The following is a 22,803-nucleotide window of genomic DNA, read 5'->3' on the forward strand; positions in this document are numbered from 1 at the left end:
CCTTCCAACTGAACTATTCTGTTTTTTAATACGCTCATATAATTTTACAATCTCTTATTCATTATCATCTTTGTCTTTTTTATTACAGTAGAGCTGCTAGGAATGGCAACTGTTAATATTTGAGACTGTAGATTTTCTTTTTAATGTCAAAATAAAATTAATATTGACCATTTGAGATCAGTGCTGCTCTAGGATCACAGATCTTTCTTCAAGAAGGCAGCTCACATGAGAGAACTAAAGAGGAATGTGGCCTTTTCAAGGAACTTTTAAGCACCGTGTACTGCGGTTCCAGGGAACACGGTGACACCTTGTGCAATGTGGCTCATCATGTACTCAACTAACTGCACTTCATCTTCTGCCATTTAAAGTAAAAGCTAGGAATTCAGTATTATAGGTCTATTTCTCAAGAAGAATCATAGAGGTTAAACAAAGAGCTTTGCTCTTTTGTTTTGTAAATGCTGGTTAATGTTGATGTCTGAATCAAGCACATATTTAGATTCAATTATTAAACACATAAGCATGTACTACTGGTGTACACAGCTTATAAATCATGAGACTTCATAAAGGTGGTTTAAAACTCATCTGCACTCTGTTTACAAACTCATAAACAGTCTGAGGGAAAAAGCATAGCAGAAGGTAAACATAAACAGTCTTTCTGGATAAAATCCTCTTCTTGGCTACACAAAATAGAAAAAGTAAAAACTTTAAATGGTTATATAGAGTAATCTCTTCTTTTTATCTATCAAATAAAAACTGGCTGTAGAAAATGATTAGCTGGCAGTGCAATTCCTGACAAAACGATACACCTTTGAGCTTATAAGGTTTACGTTAAAAAAAAAAAAAAAAAAAAAAAAAAAAAGATATATACGTTTTTTTATTTATAAAATTTCCCCAGTTAAACTTTGATCGTTAAACCATAGCTTGCGGCAAGCAAAATAGTTTGCAAAAAATTAATAGCACAACAAACTACTAGAGTCTGAGTAATAGCAAACACCTCTACAATTCAAGCTTGACCAGATTTGTGGTTTGATTTAATTCTGAAGCAGAGCTTTCTTAAACAGGGAGCATAGGAACTAATTTTTCTTTAGGTACAGAGCAACACATAAAGCTGCATTATGAAACAAGTTTATTAATGGTAAATAAACAAAATGGCTACCTAATAAAACTGGGAGATGCAAATCTGCTTTGCTTTTCATTAATTTACCACAAATACTGCCAGAATTTTAAAATGGGGAAGTATTTTTAGGAATCTCACTAAAATCTATAATTCCTTATGAACCAAATAATATACTACCCTTACATTTTCAGTAAATAGTGTCCAAATGGATTTACTGATCCTAAGCATATTTACAAACCCTAAAACAATTCTGTAAAAAACATAATATATATGCAAATCTTGCCAATAAATCCTAAAAAAAAAAAAAAAAAAAAAACACCTTTATGATTTAGACATTTTTTCATTGCAGTATACAGTACATGCAATATATTTATTTATAAATTGGAATTTTGGTACTCAGCCATTAGCATCAAAATTAAAATACAGCTCTTATGCATTAACTCTTAATTAGGTTTTATAAATTCCAATAATAATTTGCACAGTAAGCTCCTGAAGTCCAGATTTAATAATGAGTTTCATAAAAGGCTATGTAATTTGTTTCTCTTGTCTTCATTCAAAGTTCAGAATAAATCACTCTCCAGCCACAATGCGCCCTAGGTATGTTGAAAAGTAGCAATTTGTTATTTTTTGGAAAGCTTAGCCACGATGCTTCCACAAATCTACTGAAATAAAATCAACAACAAACCTGGAAATGACCTTTTTCTTTTTTAGATTTATGACAGGTATTGAAGGATTGATTCTTATTGATAAGAACCAACTTGCAATATTGTACACAAATAACCTATCTTCCTTGAGTCAGTTTCAACACCCTTTAAGTTTAACATTCAAAGTCTATTTCAACAGAAGTGTAATTTTTGATAGTTGATTCTACATTACTCTCTGCATGCACTTCTTGTCATCTGTATGTGGGCACTAAAACTTGTATTTGCAAATCAGTTCTGAGAACTGAAAACCAAACAAATCCCCAGAACAAAATCACCAACAAAACCAAATGATTACTTTTCAGTCAGATTGAACTGCTCAGTTTGTAGCAGCATTCAAATTGGCTTAGGGGAACCGTGAACCTATAAAATCAGCAGCACAAAACCAATGGATACGTCTGATGATCTTAGATTTTACATTAGTTTCAAGTCTTTTGAAAGATCCATATAGGTGAATATAGGTGACAGGAAGGGTAGTAAATGAGAAGTGATGTATCTAAGCCAGGAGGGGGCAAACATTTCTTTTAATTCAAAAAATAAAATAAACTCCTTAGTCTCTTCTAAAAATGTGGATAAAATCAAGATGAAAACTTAAATTGTAGTAGTGTTCTTCCACATTAAGGCAAACAAATTACCTTAAAAACAAGACGTGTAACTTATAGTTTATTAAGGTTACATCTTTCTCTAAATACTTACATAAATTACAGTTTATTTTAATATATATAATTTTGTATATTACTTACAGACTTTCTATTCAAAAATTCATTTGCCAATCAGAAGTCATAGCACGCTGAGCCGTAAGTGCTGCAGACACAAGGGAATGTTCTCCATATTGCAAGTAAAAAAAATGAGGAGAAAAAAAGTTCCTATCTTTTTATACTGATTAAATCCTTTTTTTTTTTTAATGATATCTAGAACTTCTGTAGCAGAGCAATTATTCCACCGAGCCTAATGAAGTTTTTCAGTTGCATAAATAGAGAAGTCTTACTCTTTTGTCTTCAAAGTAGTCCGCTGTTTCTTCTTAACTACTGCAGCTAAATTCCCTTCTCAAGCACAGCAATGTCAATATGATATACTACTAGATGGTTATTGATGGGATGCAGAATATGGATTATAATTTAATTTTCAAATAGGTCTTATATTCACAAAGCAGAACAAAACTACAGATTTGTTTTGAAATATAATGATTCATATTTGCAGCTGCTGCCTCTCATTTTGCACCTGAAAATTTGAGAGTGCATCTGTACTTACAGGCTCAAATGCTTTGCGAGCAGCTCAAAATCTGACCAATATATTACTTTATATGCACACTTTGTGTAGACCATTGGCTCATATATTAGTTGAAATCAGAGTGAACTCCATCGAAGTACACTGGAGTAGAACTATAATGGAAATTAGATCTGGGCTCATCTGTTTACATCATATTCATTTATCTGACAGATAGCACTAGTCAGGGAAATCTAAATGATTAACACAGTCTGGCACCTGGACATATGCACCAATATTATTTAAAATTAGATTCCTCGGAAGGATATACCAGGGAAACAACCCACAGAGAAAAAAAATAAAATTGTACAATCTTCACTTTTGTGTTCTAAAACCATTTTTTTGGAGAGAAAAAAAAAAAAAAAAAAAAAAGGGCAATAAAATCCTTAGAAGCACAAAGTATTACAACAATATTCTAAATTGAGCTGAAGTCTGATTTTTGTTTGTTGCCTTGGATATTACAGGAAGGTGTGATAAAAAGCCTGCCAATTTTTATAGCATAGAACTGTAATTATGTTGGGCTAAAAAATTTAGCTTTTCTGTTTTTGAGTATATATATACATATATTTACATATATCTGTATTACAGTTAAAATACCTTATAAAAACATATAGAAAATATCAATAAGTAGACTATTTTTCTATAAAATGACTTGGATTTTGAACTGTCCATGCAGTATACATAGCTCAATTAAGCCAGTAAAAGGAAGATTTTTGCAAACTCAGTGCTTTATAAAAAGCACTTAAAAACTTGTTAAGACAAATCAAAGACCAACAATAATACTTTTATGTCTGTGATGAAAAGAACAAGAAAAAGAAAAGAACCAAAGAATAGCAAATGGACAATACCAATGGTCCTTTTATTGGCTGTAATTTTATCAAGAGAATTGGGCTAGTAATCAATAAAGGAAGCCTATTTCCCTGATAGTCACTATGTTTTCAACATAGTTGTGTTATTTAAGTATCAGAACTTTTGAATACTTGTCAAATATGGAGCAAAGTATGTCAGGTTGCCTCAGTCCAAATGGGAAAATGTTTTGTTGATAAAATACTGTTGATCTGACAGGGCTCTTTAGTGTAACAAGATGTCACATTCACACTAAAAAACTCAGCTTGCATTCAACCATTTTTGTACTAACTTTAATTACGTTTGAAACAAGCATTAATTTCTGACAACGGTAACTTGTATCAGCCCTCCAGTACACGTCAGTTTTCATCTTACCTTGAATGCACAGCTCATTTTCATACTGGATGTTAAAAAATTTCAGTGAGCTTTCATGAATTCAGATGGATCAGCCATGCTATTCTCCCTGTCCAGGGAAGTTTGAGATAAATGGCTGGAGAAACCATGATCTTTGGGCAAATTACTCTCCTTGACTACAATACATATCAAAGAATTGTGTCAGTATTCACTTAAATATTTGTCAGTTTCATTACCATAGTAAATGGTAAATAATTTTCATTTCATAATAAAACGTGTACATTCCTAGCCCATTAGCATGAAAGGTGGATGTCATAAGACATTGAAAAAGGTAAATCCTAAAGTTTGCATGAACTATTCTTTCACCTAAAAAGAAGAGAGCTGAGATTCAAGAGTTCTCAAGTGGCTATAAGAAAACACCACATCATCCTGAATGATTCTGCCAAGGAAGCACCATTCAGGAAGCACAATTTTTTAAAATAAGGTTAACAATAAAACTCTATTTCTACATAATTTTAAGGGAGGGAAACGGTGCAGCACATTAGATTATACTATTGCATTACTCTAGAACATTTTCTATCCTTTCTTCTGAATTGTAGCTTTTCATTCATTGGTTAATAAAATGGGGTGATCGATCCTGTTAGCTGCCTACGTCTCATACCCATGGGCTTGAGTCCACTCTTCTGGAATCAGAATAGGAATGGAACGGATCATACTTGAACTCTATGTGCCAGAGGCAAAATTTACCAGTAGAAGGCCAAGCTTATTTACCTATGTCCTTTCCTGTTGTGGGAATATTCTTATCCACAATATGACTGACAAACAGAAAGTCCCATCCAGTCATTAGTGACCTTTCTTCAGTAGGAATGCACTCAAGAAAGTGGGTTTTGCTTTTCTGAACTAAGTGCTTAGACAACACTCTTTCAATGCAATTATCACTATTTGTGAACAGAGAACTAATAGCTTTTACAGCTCAAATGGACTAAGATCTGGCTTCAGGCTCACAGAGGTGAAACGGGGACTGACAGAACTCCCTGCTCATTGTCACTAACTCCTCTCAAAAGTGCTGAACGCATCATAAAAGAAAAATCTGTGGTGTTATTCGGTGATCTATTCCCTGCTACCTACTGAAATAAGAAGATATGAAATAACCTAAATGGTTAGTTAGTATTTTCCTCTGGTTTTGATATAGGATCTTTCAGTCCACAATTCTCTGAAGGACATTTGTACTTATTTTATAATTGTGGCTTACAGCTAGTCGCCTGTACTTAGTCTGATGTTAATTGGCCTAATCTTAGCTTCATGAATGCTAGTGTGTCAGCAAACTGGCAGTACTTTTTATTGTTATTGACCACGTTCCTAATAAAAACAGATCAATAAACAAGATGTTCTTCTTGGGATTTTGTAATACTTTTAGCTTACGTTCTTTCTTGACTCAGCATACTTTTTGTAAGTATTTACTAGCTTTGTCTCACAACTTGCACAAAGGTTCCACAAGAACTTTTTGTTTGCAATACCAAATAATTTATTCACAGTATATAAGCAGCTAATTTGCATCTCTTTTTAAAAAGCACTTAAGAAGATATTTAAGTTTTCTGACTTTACCTCGTATCCACTCCTATGCAAATTGGATGATGTTAAATTTAAAAAAGAGTTATTACTACATTACTGTTAGAAGAAACAATGTTTTAAGAGGCACACTCTGGGGAAAAGATTGTCTCATTTGACTTTTTTGTCAAATGCGATCATAGTTTCCCTCAGAAGACAGAGTTCTATACAGGTTCATAATATAAACTGCAGTTAATTAAAATCTACTTATATGCTGCATGACACATAAGCGCTGATTTTTTATTTTTATTTTTAGCAAGGAAGAGAAAATAAACAAGATAACAGTTTGTTAATAAAACAGAAGAGTTGTATCTTCCTTGCATAGCCACCAAATTCAGTATACATGTATGTATGCTTACAATAAAGATTGAATCCTTGGCAATTAAAGTATTAACTAGTAGCAAATGCTACAGTAGTACTATTACTGAAGAATGGTTTAATAAAATTATACTCTGATGAATTCAGTAACTGTGTGAAAATAGGACAGTGGGAATCATAGGAGAAAATTTAAATAACCTGAGGCATGTTCCTACCTATTAGAGTAGCAAGCTTCACATTTTGAGTTGTTGGATTTCAGTTGTTGAATATAAATACGTGTTGACATTCCGTACAAAATGCATGCTCATGTCCAATTATTTGATATGTCTCATAACGAGTTTAAGTTTTTGAAGTAAAAGCAATTGATGGAAAATAAATTGTCCCATCACACAGCACAAAGCCACTACAGGACAAAATGGAAAACAATCATTAGACATGCAATAAATATGAAGTGGCTTCTCCGTACGTTTATGATTATCAACCACCTTAAAAAAAAAAAAAAAAAGAAAGAAGACGCCTGTCATAAATGTCTATGCTGAGCATCTGTCACCAATGGAGCACTCAGTAACCACCTAGAGATGCAATTGGATTACATTAGCAAAAAAAGGCATTGTAAATGAAGGCATTGCCGTAGGCAGTGTAACTTCTTCCAAGTCAGCAAATTCCCACTAACATAGGCATTCCCAAGGCTTATGTATACGGTACAGAACTGCCCAATTGGTCATTGCCAGTACTTGAAATTACAGCAAATAAACACAGATGCTAAATACCAACTTCAGAAATACAGCCCCCAGCACTGAACTATGCCCCAGCCTTTGTCTATATCCTAGACAGATCACTTGATTCTGTGGATTTCTGATGAATTCAGGTGAGGAGATGAATTGCTCAGTTGCTTTAAGTACCATGGTTGGTGGTATCTCTTTTAATGTTATATAAAATGGGGATTAAAAAATGCTTCCTCTCACTCCTACCTTATCTTCTTTTATTTAGCCAGATTACTGTACATTGGAGTAAAATATCTTCCACAAATTTTACTAAGAAAACCAATCTTGGGTTTCCATTATAAGATGTTATATTATGTATGTTGATATGCTATATGTTTACCCTGTGTTGTGACTGAATCAAATGAAGGCGACGTGTATTTGCTTACTTCACTTAAATTGCAACACTACCTTGAAAAATAATGCTATGATTTTTTCCTTTTCTACTGACAGCCTACAGATGAATCTTAGAAGCAATTGAGTAAATTTAGGTCTAAAAGAAAAGTCCAGGAACAATATGTTTCTAAACAGCAATCTGGTTAAGAAACATTCTGATAGAAGCCAATGCTAACTTTGTTTAAAGAACATACAGCATTGCTGTGATATGAAAATGGGATGAAAATAACTTTTAATAAATGTCTTTAAGAAATTTAAAATTAATTCTCACCTAACAGTCAGAGCACTGGACAGGTAGGACTGTACACAGACAATCCATGGGAATAGTATCTGCATAAAGCATGCTACTAACAATAGCTGTGCTTTCTTGTTCATTCAGTTTCTCTTGTTTAACGGAGCCACAGTTGCCTGGTTATTTTGGTATTTTCCTAGTTGTCAGAGTTCTGTAAGCTGAAAGCATATTAAACTCCAGCCACCCCAAAGAAGCCCAGAAAGAGTCATGACATTTTTCCTTAACTTCACAAATAAATGGTACAGGAGCACACTGAACTAGTTCTGTCCTGTAATGCTTTCTCCATTTTGAAGGAGACATTAGAGGAAAAGATGTGGAAAATTCTGGGAGGTGCCATTGCTTTTTAATACCTGACCGAACCAAGTGAAGTTGTGTTGGCCAGTGAAGTTGGTTCATCAAATCTTTATCAGGGGCTCTGAGTTTTCAACTCATTTTTATTACTTAGTTTTTATCCATCCACGTTCAAGTATAAAGTACAAGAGTCCTTGAGGCTATTTGCTTTTAGCACAAAAGAACTACTGAAAAATTCCAAATATATCTATACTAGCTAGGCTCTAGCTCATAGAGAATATGCTGTTTGGCCAAACACAGTCTGACTGTCTGTCAGAACATGTCATGTCTTTAGCAGCAAAGCCACCTCTTTCACATTTAATGTTGAGAAAATCCAAACTTTTTTTTTCTTTGTATACTGTTACTTCCCTGTTCCCAACAAGTCATACAGCATCCCCCCAAAGTTACAGCTGTAGTTTATATCACCAGATTTTTTTTTTCTCTCTCTTTTTTTTTTTTCCTGCTCACTATAGGTACAGAATAAAATACATACTGTCAGAAGGGAGTTTTCAGCAGGTTTATATTTACCCTCTGCTTGAACTGGATTATATGTTCTTTCATGCAAGAAGGCTAAAGGTAAAATGAAAACTCTCACTTGTGTGCTTAAGAGAATATGTGCTAAATCAAACCATTTCTGTGAAATATCACTGTGCTTCTTTGCAGAAAAATTCAGACAAGTTTGGTTTTGTGTGAATGCACTAAGACTGTCACCACAGACAACAGTTCTACTTTGCACATCTCAAACACCATTAAGATGCTCAGGACCAGAATACGAGAGGCTGATTAAAAAAGCAAAGCAAGTAATGTAAATTATGGGGAGACTATCTGGCAATCGGAGAATTATGCTGCACCTATGTTATCAAATTTTGCTAACAAAATTTGCCTCTTATTATTGTATCACCTTATGGCAGATGGGATCTGCTGCAATACTACAAATTACTGTCAGCTGTGGGAGGACTAATGGAAAAATCAAGATATGAACCAAGTCATCTTGCAATTTCTCAGGTAAAAAAAAAAACACACAAAACACTGATGTTTTTATGTGTAGCAGAGCATCCAAATGTTACTGCAGACTATTTTGATGTCTTCAAAGAAAGGTCAAATTCTACATCTAAAAAACTGCTATCAACAGCAGATTTTCTTAAATACGGATATTAATCTGGTTCTCCAGCTTGGTTCTCACTTCATACACCCCAAACAGTGCCTCTTGCATATTAACTTCATTCACCATCTCTGTCACCTACCCTGATCAGCATTCCTCTTTGCTGGCTGGAGGCTTTTGCAGTTGGTTTGCAAGTATGAAATCATAATGTAATTTGTATATAAAAAGACAAGATAGTTCTGTTGGTCTGTGCAATGTCTTCAGAGGTATGATGATAAAGAGAACAATAACTGACGTGAAAGTCTGGTACACCCAAATGAAACAGAAATTTTAAAAACGACATCAAAAGAAACAGATCACTGAAAAAAGTTAACTGAAGAACTTACCCGTGGAGATTGACACTTCAAAGTGTCACATTTTCACAAGGTAACTCATAGCGTACAACAAAAAATTCCAGTTAGCACACCACACAATGATACAGGAGCAGGCTGCCATATATATGCCTATGCTTTCCAAGCATAAAGGATACTAGTCTGGGTTTGGACATACAATGTACTTGCATGCATCAGACTTTTGCTTTGTGAATATTTCAGATTCATTCTGCATGCGCAGCACTTTGATATATGTGTTGTAACTCTGATTGGAGTAATACACTGTCTCTGCTGTCTAGAAATCATGAACCATCCTGCCAAATCCTCTAGTTCTACACCAAGGAAATTTTTATATGAGAAAGAAAGACACATCAATGGAAATCCAGATGCAGAACTGTCTTGGAACAGATGCCACAAGGATGCATAAGCACAATCCCACACAGCTTTTTCAAAGAACAGCCAGATATTGAAAGGGTGTGTTGTAGTGGGAACAAGACCTGAACGCGAATGTACTTTGCTGAAGTAGCTATGCCAGTAATAACGTGTTGGGAGAAATGTTTCCGGTAAAACTCTGCAACATGCTGTACGTGGTTTGTGAAAGTGTTTCCACTTGATGGTACAGAGATTGCAATCCCTGCCAAAAATACAACAGGTGCTTCAGTGATATGTAAAGAAATTTGAAGTGGGTTGACTACAACGAGATTTTGTTTGGGTTTTAAAACTCTGGCAAGATACAGCGTTATTACAGTATTATTCCACTGATTCAACATATGCACTATTAGACTTCAGAATATTAAGATTTTTGACTCCTTCATGCTAATTTAGATACGTTGTATTATCTTCTGTTTAATAAATTTAATATTTCAATTATTAATTGGAATATTATATATAGGTTATAAATATATATATATACACATATAGTTACTTTTAACTTTTTCAATACAGAAGCATGCAAAAAAAGAGCTCATTCACAAGCACCATGCATGAAGATAAAGTGGAATCACTTACCCAAATATTTATCAAAGCTAGCATGCATCAAGTCACAGAATTTGACTTTAGGCAGATGATACAGAAAAGAACTACCAAAGATATGGGTATCACTGCATTTGCAATAGGAAAGGGTATCCCCTACACTTGTATTAGAGAATTAATAGCCATACACAATGGGTAAATGGGAATATATATCCCTCTCATGCTTCAAAAGAAAAGGACAGTACAATTCTGTTAGAGAATTCCTCATATCAAAATTTCTGTGCTGGACCTTATCTGTGGTTAAAATGTGGGTTTCATTTACTAACCATCCTGCAGTCCAGTGTTTTTTATTCTATTTGCTTCAAGAAAAGAATCTGCCTGTCATATCCTTGGAAGTGTTTATTTAAAGCAAACAAACAAACAAAAACCAACCTACATTGTGTTACAGAGAAAAATAAAAAGGTATTTCCTTTACTACTGCCGTTTTATGTAACTTTTAGAAGCTAATTGCATTATGATAGTTGGTTCAACTTCATGCAGCTCCATAATCAAAGTGTGGAATAATCAGGATCGCTAATAATTTTCTCAAGAGTCATCTGTCAGCACCCATAACTCATTATAAAACCAATTATGTCACTTCTGGCATACCTTTCAACACTTTGGTGCCTGCCAAAGTAAAAATCAATAAAAGGTTATTACTATTCCAAGGCTGTTATTAAGTAAGTGGCTCCAGTGGCACTCCCTGTTGGGGGACTGCCATTAAAGCTTTTAGAACTGTGTAATCCTGGAGTCTTATTAGGCTACTTTAGTGAGCATACTTCAAAACACAAAAGTATTTTCAAACTTATTGTTAATACCTCCAGTTGACTAGTTACCATGAAACACTGATGTAGGCTGCTGAGTAACACTGACAGAACTTATTGAACAATAGCACATACTTTTATGAGTTTTATGTGTTTAATAACAATAGAGTTTCACCTGAATTCTTCTGGTCTGATAGAAAAATTCATTCTCTGCCACACAGGCAAAGATTTCTCCATTTTGATACTTGATATATGTATTATAAAACACACTTCAGATTACAAGGTCTGTAAATTCCACTTAAAATATCACTAAATTTTGAAATGCAATATGACTGGGCACTGCAGCAATCTGCCCTAAATCCACCTTTAAAGTGCCAAAATCAAACATAAATTGATGACAAGTGTTCTGGCAAATTAGATCTTTTAAGCAATCATATTATAGATCTATCTCTTTCATAGATGAACACCTCTCATTCATTTTACTTACTACATTCATCAATCTCCTTTTCCAAGTGTTAATGAAGTTGAAATGCCCACATTATCTATCAGTAAGGAAGAGTAAACAATGAATTAAATTTAGAAAACTTCCTGTTCTATCTACTCAGAAAACTACTGAAGTAGATCAATTAAGCTAAGCTAAAGATGACAAAAATCGCTGGCTGAGGATCTCACCCAATTGCTGCACATATTATTTATCTATATAAAAACATCCCGGGCTACAGTCTGAAAAGCATAATGGAAATAAATGTATCCTACTGCAATCTTCACCAAGTTCTAAAAAAGACAATTGTAATGCTCAGTGAACCTACTTAAAATTATTTGTAACAATTTCTAATAACTTAAACAGTTTCAAAATGCTTCAAGTCATACTATCTAGTGAGCATTTTTCCGTGTTAGTCAAAATTCTAAAGCAAATACTTAAATACAGATTATTCAAATTACACATGGCCCAGTAAGTCACAAAATCAACTATACAGTAATTAATCAAATACATACTGCCCTCAGTCTTTGGAAAAAAAAATAAAAAAAACTGGTGAATCTTTTCAGTCACTTTGGCATTAAGGACTGGATAAACATAAATTCTATTAAAAAGCTTCAAAGACGACTTTTCTCTTGTGATTGTTCCTTAACTGGTCAAGCTTCAAAAACCATGTGTAGGAAGATGTACTTCCTTCCTTTTTTTTTTTTTTTCTTTTAGAAAACAAAAAAAATCATTATATTAAAAAAAAAAACAACACACACACAAAAAACACAAAAACTATAATCCAAACAAATTGAGAAAAAAAATTAGAACAGTAGCTGTTTTGCCAAAGCTGCTGATGTGCCTATATGCTAAATCTGCACATTGCTGATCCTGGAGAATTAATCTTTTGTTGCCAAAAGAAGCGTTTCAATAGCAGCTGCTCTTCCAAAAGAGATAAATCCAAATAAACCAGTTAGTGAGGTCTACATAGTTCTAGTTTATAAGAAGCCTGAGTGCATGTGTATTAATCCATGAATGAGGACTCATTTGCAATCACGTATCTTTGTAGAACCAGGGCTTGATGAGAGGACACAGTGAACAAAGAGCACTTGAAAGCATGGAGTAATTTTGCTTGTATGAATAAATAACATGGAGGGAGAACTAAACTGGAGCAATGAGAGAGAAGTCAGAACACATTAACTGTGGGAACATCCCCCTGTGCGGGCCAATCTCAAGACTCTTAGGATGGCAACCCCTTCTTCCCAGGTGGAGTACGCTGTGACGGTTCATAAAACTGTCCATGCCGGTGAAGGTGCCCTCAGAGCCCTCTTCGCTGTCAAAAATGACAGCAACAAACTTGATACTTCCTGCCATCTAGTGAGGCTCAATGCTCTGCATTCATGCCAATAACAAGCTTAATGTGAACCATTAGAAATACAACTGAATACATAAAATGAAGCATATACACATAAAAGCTCTTTTGATCGTGCTGGTTGACCAAATATTACAGTAGAGGATATTCAAAAGGTGAATCTCAATGAAAAATCCTCCAATACTTCTTAGTACAAAACAAGTATTAACAGGAAGAAAAATAGGTCACCTTCCAAAATTGTCTATATTACTCACAAATTTAAATTTGTGAAAGACAGTAAATGGAAATGAGATCTCTCCATTTCTTTACCTTTGCAATGGTCTCGTGCAGTTTGAACGAGGGATCCAGCTCTTCAGTTTTTGTTGCATGTACAGGAAAAAGAGCTTCGGAGAGAAAGCTAGAATTCTGTGAGAAAGAAAGAAACACCCTTTTAGGATTCTACATCAATTTATTCATTCAAATACTTATTGGGTTTTGTTCAGAGACTCAGAACTCTTCCAATTGTTCTTAAGTTTTGTGGATTATTAGCTTTCATTGTACTGATCTAATTAACTGATTCCAAGTCCTTGAAAGAGACAACCCCGCCCAAGTTTTATGACTATTTCTGGAATAGCAGTAGTCTTTGTAATTATGTTTTCCAACCCAGCAAAGAATTTTTCTACAGAGAGGAAAAAAAAAATGTGCCAGCATTACAACATTTAATAAATGAGTTATAATTCATTCTTCAGAATAAATGTAAACACAAAAGAACTCAATAGAACTCAATACTCAAAATACTCAAAGAACATACTTTTATCTTCTGAAAACATGTTAATTCTGTATAAAGTAATACCATATGCATAAGATGGGGGTTTGGTCAGTTCCCTAGAATTATACCCTCTAGGTTTACCACTCTTTTATAATATTTGTACAAAACATTTGTGTCTCATACTGCAGGAAAGCAAGCAAGCAGGTTGCATATTTGCTGTCACAAGAAAACAATAAACTGATACCCAGGTGTGGACTGAAAAAAAGCAAAAAGAAACGAAAATAAAACCCCAGGTCTCAAATGTACACAGATGCCTGAAACTGGGAATTATTTTGAGCCTGTGTTTGTGAACCCAGTATAATAATCCAGAAACAAAACTAAAATGAAAAATCTTTCTGTACATCCCTATAGCCCCAGAGGCATGCACCCTGAAATTATCCTTACTTTTGTTAAGTGCCTGTAGTTTTGCCCTCTAGGTATGGTTAGAGCTGGCCCTCCTGGAACAGCTAGGAATCTAGTGCCCATTTTACACCCCACTGGGTATAAAAATAAATACAGAGGTCCAGCTTGATGGACTCCGGTGCTCTGCCCACTTGGTAAGCATACTTTGAATACATGTACTGCTCACCAACAGCAATGAGTTGAAGACAAGACCACAGAAACTACAGCCAAAGTTATTTCAGAGATCAGCAGAAGGATATGAAAGTGCATGAGTATCATACCATTCTAAAAATTATTAGTTATAAGCAGTTCTTTTAAAAATACACTCTTCAAAATGAACTCTGACACAGATAATCAGAGACAAATCCTCTGCAACCCTGCTTCACTTACCTATGTCGTGAAAGAGTAAAAAAAATCTTCTCAAGCCCTGTGCCAGGCTCTGGTTATTTCTAGGCAACCAAGTTCAACATCATAATATTTTGTATCTCCTTTTAGAAGGCCTAAATTTTTAATGAATCTTATTCTGTGTTTTGATTTGCCAAGCACCTGAATATAATACTACTGTATTTAGCTAGGATATCCTGGACTGTTAGGCAATATTGACATTGTTTTGGAATCACATCCTTCTCAATTACCAGCTTCCTGCATCTACTAGACTAACATTTCTTCTCTTCTTGGTATACACCAATCTTCAATAGGTTTTATCTTTATACTCAAACTCTTCTCCCCTCCCCCAGTTTGTCTATACAGGAAGTGAAGCCTTTTTTTAGGGAGCGTTAAACCTTGTAATGATGCTCAACTCATTCTGTAACAGCCAAAGAGTTACTTACATTCAGATGTTTCATGCTGAGCAGCATCTGAATAAAGTTCTGGTAAAAAAGTATTAAAACTGATCTGAGTTTAACAGAATTGATTTGTAAGGTTTGCACTCCACTACCTTTTCACTTGCTAAAAACACTCTGTAGGACTTATTGTTTTAAACATTGGGAAGTAAGCAAATGACAGAGACAAACAATTTAGATGCTTTGTTCTGGCTTGTACAACCTCTCTTTATGTGACTGAGCTTTGCTCTTTCTCATGCTGGGTTCCAAGCCATACAAAGGCTGAAGAAAAATTGTACTTGAGAAAAAGTAAATAAATAATAATGATAATAAAAAATGCTGTTAGCTCCAATTCAAACGTTAAAAGGAAGTAGAGAAAAAGCCTACCCCACTCTTTAAGCAATATAAAGTATCTCTCTCATGCACCCTTGGGGGATAAAGTGGTGGTATCTGATCCGTGTCAGCTGCATCAGAAATGTGTTTGTATCACCCAGGACGTCACATCACATGGAACCAAGAGCCAATTTTGGGCACTACAGTGGCACGGCACTGTTAGTTGTCTATCCAAACTAGCATGGGACACAAATGCATTATGATCATATCAGTGGTGTGATATGCAAATATGCTCTACTCAAAACAACTCCATTTAGGCTTAGTTCCCTACAGATGCCCAGTCCACCTCCTAAACTACTACATTACAGCTAACTTCAGCCTCTCTGAATAGTGTGACGTGTCTCATAGAAAGCTCAGTGAAAGGTAGGCCTCGAGAAAGATAGCTACACTGCTGGTAATTTTGCTTGTTAATTTTTTCTACAGATTAATGCCTGCATGATGAATATTATATCAGTATTTCCATGCATTTCCAGAGAACTATTTCTGGTTGTAAGCCTCCACCACTTTCTTAATAAATAAATAAATACAAGGTATAATTAGCCCTCACTCATACAAATTCTTGTGTTCAGTCACGCATCTGTGTTGTATAACTTGTCACAGAAACATCAGAATAATAAATGAAGTCATTCTTCCCTTCAAAAAACTTTTTTTTTTTTTTTTTTTTTTTTTTTTTTAAGATTTCAGGGAGAAGATGCACAAAATCATTTATTATAAAGATAAAATACATACTTCAAGATTAACTCATTACATCTATTAATCTTTGTTTTAAGTTTGTGCACTAGTTTACAGAGCCATGTCATTTGACTGCGGGGAGGTTGAGGAAGATTGTCATTCTGCTACAGTGGTGCTACTGCTGTTCATCATCATTCGCATAATTGCAATCAATAATGTAGAAACAGTTACATTATTTATATTCTTTCTTGAGTACCTTACTGAGAGTCAGTGAAGGGAATGATTACTGAATTAGATTTGCTGCACAAGATCAGACCGTAGCTCCATCTAGACAAATGTTATTTCTTTGGAAGCTGAACTCGATGGATCAGATGCACTCATAACAGGGAAACCCTGCTTAACATGCTTTTACCCACCTTATTCTAGGCACATACCTGAAGAGCACAGGTTAGGATTCTAGTAGTTCTACATTCATAACACATTCAATAGCAGAGATACAAACACGGGAAGTGTTTCATTCATACATTCATACACATCCTTTTAATTTAGGTGCCTTCTTGAAGCACCTAATTATACGGAATGAATTCAAACATTTGTATCTATCTTTCTAAGACTGAATCATTTGATGGTTATTACCATGTTGTAAAGCTCTTAGAAATCATGGCTTGTATTTTTAGAAATGATGCGCTAGGCGAGAATTTTCCCTTTAATTGTGAAGTTTACTCATTTACAAACATGATCAGTTCACTCATCCCCTATATGGGAATATCTTCTGCTTGCTCATTTTCCCAAAGAAAGGAATCCTCAGGATTCCAATGTACCACGAATCAAAGAAAAGCACATGGGTGAAATTCACAGCAGCTCCTGAAGGTTATCACTAGCTCTGATGGCTGTTCTTGTTTTACTACCACATACATTAATCACACCAATCTTTTAGTCATTATACTAAGTGCATTTCTTGCTTTGATGTTTTATGAATGGGGAAGGATAACCAATACAAAAATAATGATTATCTATATAATAACATCACCAAAAAAAAAAAAAAAAGGGCAGAAAGAATATGAAAGTGACTTCAAAGTGACCATCAGCTCTCTCTATTGAAGATAAAAATATTTTATTCACACTTACCAGTTTTGAAAATAAGACTATTCCTCTAAACTCCCACATATGCTTTTCAGTGCAGCCTTTTTGATAATTTTGGTCAAGCATTTAGTGCAAACCTTAATTGGAGTGGCACCATCAATGTAACCAAATTACTATTCAATTTCAAAATCACACATACGAAATCTACCCTACTTTTATTCTGTATTAGAAACAGCTTAAGAAAATATATGTTTATATGAGCATTACAAAAGAATATATAATGGCAGCAGAAATTGGAGGCACATGACATCCGTAATTCCTGGAGAAAAACAAGAGAAACTTCCCATGTTCTTCTTTGGTGACATGACATCTCTGATCAGCATCCACCATCAGCAAGCTATGAAAGCTCTCCCAGTCTCAAGCAGGATTACAGAAATAAAATGCTATCATACTGCAACTGATGCAAAACACCAGCCACTACAGGACTGATACAAACAGCTTCAAACCATTCCCAGACACAAGCCACATAACAATGGAAGCAAAACAACTTCTGGAAATTTCTAAAATGCCTGTGTATTAATTACTTAGATACAATGTATTATAACAGAAAGAGGAAAATTTACCAGAACTAGCTATGTTACTAGTAATCTGGAGAAAAGCCTGCTTTGATGTTAGACTGAATTTGGTTTTAATACTTTGCCCTTTTTCCTTTCCTTAGAAAGGAAAAGAAAATCATCAGATATAAAGTGCTTTTCTGATACCAACAGATTTCTCCCTAAACTTCCAGACTACTATACTGCCTGAGCAGAAAGGAAGACAGACATATACCAATTGACTTTGACACTGACTTTAATAGAGACTGATCAATAAAAACACTGCCAACATCTAGATAAAATTTTGTTCCTCGAGGAAGTAGCCAAGCTCTTACAGTAAATATTCAGAAGAATTTAAAGCATCATGTCAAGTTTCTCCCTCACTGCTAATGAGAAAGTGACTCTTTTATTATTCATTCAGTTCACAGGCCTGTGTTTTCATCTTTCATATGCTGAAACCTACTGGAAGCCTTGAACAGCATATTTCATTAATTTCATAATTTTTTGTTCATAGAGCAGGTTTAGCTTTTTTCTTTTTCTTTCCCCTCTACCCTCCCAATTCAAGTGGAAGGAAATATTAGCTTGTAAGTGTTTGCATTACACAGGTGAGTGGTGTGACTGAACCCCAAGCAAGCTAGAGCTCTGATGCAGATCAGCCCTGTTATCTTCCTGAATGCAAATACCTCAAAAGGCAAACTTCATTTTTCTTCAAAACTAGGAACAGAATGAGAACAGAATCCGGGACATGAAGTTTCTCTACACAGGGTGTTGTTATTTTTAGATTTTTTTTCCTCAGCCCAGCAATCTTCCAGTGACTTTCCACTGTGTAACAAATTCAGCACAGCCCCTGCTTGGATCCCAAGAACAGAACTTATTTTTCCCCATCTCTCTTGTGGTCAGGCTATGAATATGCTCTCTGGTTTTCTCATCCCTTCTGTAGTGAAAGGTTTGGAGGTCTTTTTGATTTCTATTACTGTTTCCCTTTCACACTGGCCCAGTTACTCACTCCTTCATGTGAGGAATGAGACCACATCTATGCTTAGAAGAACTCTCCTAGATATATTCTTTCTCTGGATGCCACTGAGCAATTAACCCTCCTTCCAAAAGCTTCCAACCTAGTCGAGACCAAAGCAGCTGGGCAAGGCCAACAGGTAGTCTTTGCTACTGCCTCCTTTTAAGTACTGACTTTTAAAGGAACACAACATAAGCAAGTAACAATGAGTAAACAACTCAAAACACATGTTGGCAACACAAGTGGAAAGTCTCTTTGATCATGATGGAATCAACTCTGTTTGCTAAGATCTTAAAAAGGAGTCATACAGAATCACTGCTTTAAGCAGGCTTTAGTATTTTTGCACTTCAGTTTTCTGTCCCGGAAACAATGATTTTGCTATGGAATGTACATAAAACAGAGCAGATGACTACAATTTTATATATTTATACATATTCATATATAACATTTATTATGTGCAAGATGTTTTTAATGTGCATATACATAGATAATACCTGCAAACATTTAATCCAAGATTACTCTCTGAAATACCTCGCTGGCATCTGAAATATCTTACTCTACCCTTCTGAAGGGAAATGTTTAAAACAGTTGTTTTGTTCTGAAAGAAAAGACGGCTCCATAAAGAACTTCAAAAGAGGCAAAGATACTTTGGTTCTCTTACCTTTTATAGTCTTTCAAGCACTATGCTAACCAGAGAAAGCTGCAAGAACTTTCCAAATAACAGAAGCCCACTCTTTATCCCAGGGAGCACACGGCAGAGATACGACTCTAGATGGTGTTTCAAGAGTATCTCTCAGCATTTAACAGCAAGAGCAACACTTTCCTACAGTGAGAAACTGAATCAGCCTCCTCATTTATTCTTTCAGTGAGCTCATAATAGCCTGTGTTAGTTTTTATTTTTAATAGCCCTTTCCTAAGCAAATTTCTAGTAAATGTACACTAGGAAAATAAAGACATGATAATCCAAAAAACATTAAAGCCAACTATATTATTTTTTTATGCAGCGGGAATTATAGCTATGGTTGCCGCCCTCACTCTCCCACACTCCATTCCTAAACAAAATTAATCTCCCTTCACTTTAGTCAGGCACCATGTTAGATTTAGACAAAGATTCCGTATTATCATCTGAACTCACTTCTGGGGAAGTCAGGCCAGAACCTCACTGCATGGAGATGACGGTGCTCACAGCAAGGAATGAGTTGACAGCGTGAACAGGGGTGAGGCAGACTTCTAACAGCTCCTTCATTTTGCCTTCCATGCAGCAGCAAGCTCATAATCAGCACTCACTTTGTACAATGTCCACAATTTTCTATATATTATGGAGCTGAAAGGTCTCATGATGATATCAATTTATGGAAAGACTTTCTCAAGGTCAGACCACCGTGAGACACCCTATAATTTAGGCAGCCCAGCTTCCACTCATTCAATTACAGATTTTCTCTTCACTGTTTGTTGTCATTTGTAAATTGTTCCACAGCTATCCAAATGGATTAAGAATGTTTGCTTTTCTGATATTAAGCTACATTTTTATTACACAATCTGCAAACCTGTAGAAAAGACAGTGCCAATAATCCTTGAATTCCCAGTATAATGCTTTAGGATTCACTACAGTCTCTTCAGAAGAGAAATGAAGAGGAATATATAACATATATTAGAAGCTCACTTCCAAAAATCCCCTTTGTCTCATCTTCCTTTTGGAAATATCAGTTAACCTGATCTTTTCAACACTCATTTAACGAAACATTCTGTGAAATTAGAAAGACATTGGTGTTCTACTTCTCAAATAATGGGTCACTTCTGATTAAACTTCGATTGAACATCCAACTTTCAATCTTAAAACAAATTCCCTCCTTTTCTTTTTAATTTGAACCCAATTTCCTGCTGCCCTCAGCTCTCCTGACAGTAATTAATTGATTTATGAATTGATTAAATGGAGATCGAAAATGCAGAAAGAAAAATCTAAAAACCCCCAACCTAGCTCTCTCTTGTTTATTTATGATGGACACTAAAATTCACTCCTGATTTATTAGACTCATTTTCCTAACTTATCTTGTTCTTCCTCAACTAATAAAATGAACAGAATGGTTCACCTTCTAAAGGCTCTAAACTTGCCATCCCTTGTGTACCTTCCTATACCGTGCTTTCAATTTATGTACCAAATTTAATCCAATCCATTTTTAGTCATGAATAAAAGCTCACGGCACCTCTGGTGAATTAATGTATAGCAGTAAATACCATAACATATCTTAGAGGTCTATTTTCTGCCATTGAAAAACAATAATAATAATAATAATAATAATAATAATAAAGAAACAGACAAAAAAACACACAACAAAACAACAACAAATGTTACCACATTGTCTTAGAGGTGGAAATAGTTCTGTTGTAAACACAAGCAGTTTTGTTTACTAGACTATGACTATGTTTATTAGACAATGCGGCATCTACAATAACAGGATTACTGTTTTCTTGACTGTTACTCTGGAAAAAAAATATATGATTAGTATCCCTCTCCCCTTACCCAGGTGAATAATTCACAAATCCCTTCAGAATTACTATTTTTTTAAAGTTATTTTGTGGTTGGTTTTTGTTTACTTGTTTTTGAAAGTAATACGCAGTGGAGGTTTCTTGACTCAGCAATGACCATCTGGAAAACTGGTCTTTGCACCAGCCTTCTTTTTTCTGTTTGACTTCCCCCTTGTCAATATTTGTCAATATTGTCAACACTTGTGCCAGCTTCACCCTTCACCACTTCACAGCTTTTGTACCTCCAATTTTGTACAGCACAAAAGCAACAGACACTTAGGAAAGAATAATAGAGGGAAAGCAGTGAGAACAAAAATCCTTTGGCAGTTCGTACAGTTAGGCCAAGCAGTATAATCATGATAGCCTAATGATGCCATGAGTCCTAATGTCTGCAAAGCATATACAAAAAAGAGGGATGAAAGCCAAGAGAAAGACATTTATTTTCTTCACGTAGATCAAAGAATAATGTCTGGTAGAGGTATAAAGCCTCTGCTGCATCAGGAGTGAGAATATAATCTCATGCCTGTCCATGTCTATATGTTGGATCTGGTCCACAAGCTATTAACCTATTTCACTCTTTCTGCCTTTTTGTAATACAACAGCATGAAGGGTTGAGTTGCAGCAGCCTGAGGGGAACACACAGACATGCAGTGTCTGGACAATAAAGCAGAAAGGAAGCAGTGCTTACCTTCAAAATCAACCTGAGAAACAAGTTTAGTTGAGATTTTGAATTCACCTGCAGAGCACACACTATAAAGTTATGCCAGTGTCTAAAACTATTACCCAGACATCCAGAGAGGCCTACAGTTGCATGAGGAGTTATCTGCATCTGTATTCATGACCACTGCCAAGAATTTGTCACAGCATGAAGGAGAAAACCACGTCAGAAGAAAAGATAAAGAGAAAGCAGTGAGCAGAACAAAAATACCTTTGAAATCTGCACTGCAGGCTTTCACTAATTCCTTCTTCCATTTTACCCTAAGTCAAGCATTTGGCATATGGCATCTTGGCAGCAAATATACAACTGTATTATTTGTGAAACAGGTGTTTCACCTCAGATAGGCTAAAAGGCCTTTTTTTTTTTTTTCCCTGATGGGGTAGAGGAGAGGTTTCACTGGAATAAGGGTCAAAGAAAGTAACGGAAAAAGGCATCTCAGATTAAAATATGATTTATCATCAGCTAATCAGCTATCTGGAAAACTTTTTTTTGTTTGTTTTTGAGAAGGTGCAGTAAACTGAAGCAGATTTTTAAACAGATGTATTGAAACACTGGATTATGTAGTATAGAACATACTGAAGCCAAGGTGCGTTTCTCTTATGTGTGTGTTAAACTGAATTGTTTAGATCACATCTGACATTAAGGTATGGCATATAGGATTTCACACTAATAAAAGCCCTTAAGTCTGCAAATACATCACAGAAGAGAGTGCATGTCTCTCCAT

The 22,803-nt window shown here is 35.2% G+C and overlaps 1 protein-coding gene across 1 annotated transcript in view; it reads right to left on the reverse strand.

Annotated features, from left to right (window-relative positions):
• NAALADL2 (N-acetylated alpha-linked acidic dipeptidase like 2) overlaps positions 1 to 22,803 on the reverse strand; it is a gene marked incomplete at both ends in the record, with an annotated part of 316,258 nt that overhangs the window by 41,386 nt on the left and 252,069 nt on the right. The window contains one exon of the mRNA XM_084291754.1: positions 13,382 to 13,477. Coding sequence (XP_084147880.1) covers positions 13,382 to 13,477 — 96 coding nt within the window. The remainder of the gene's footprint in view (positions 1 to 13,381; positions 13,478 to 22,803) is intronic.

Source organism: Netta rufina (assembly GCF_964035555.1).
Source record: "Netta rufina genome assembly, chromosome: 9".
Taxonomy (NCBI): domain Eukaryota; kingdom Metazoa; phylum Chordata; class Aves; order Anseriformes; family Anatidae; genus Netta; species Netta rufina.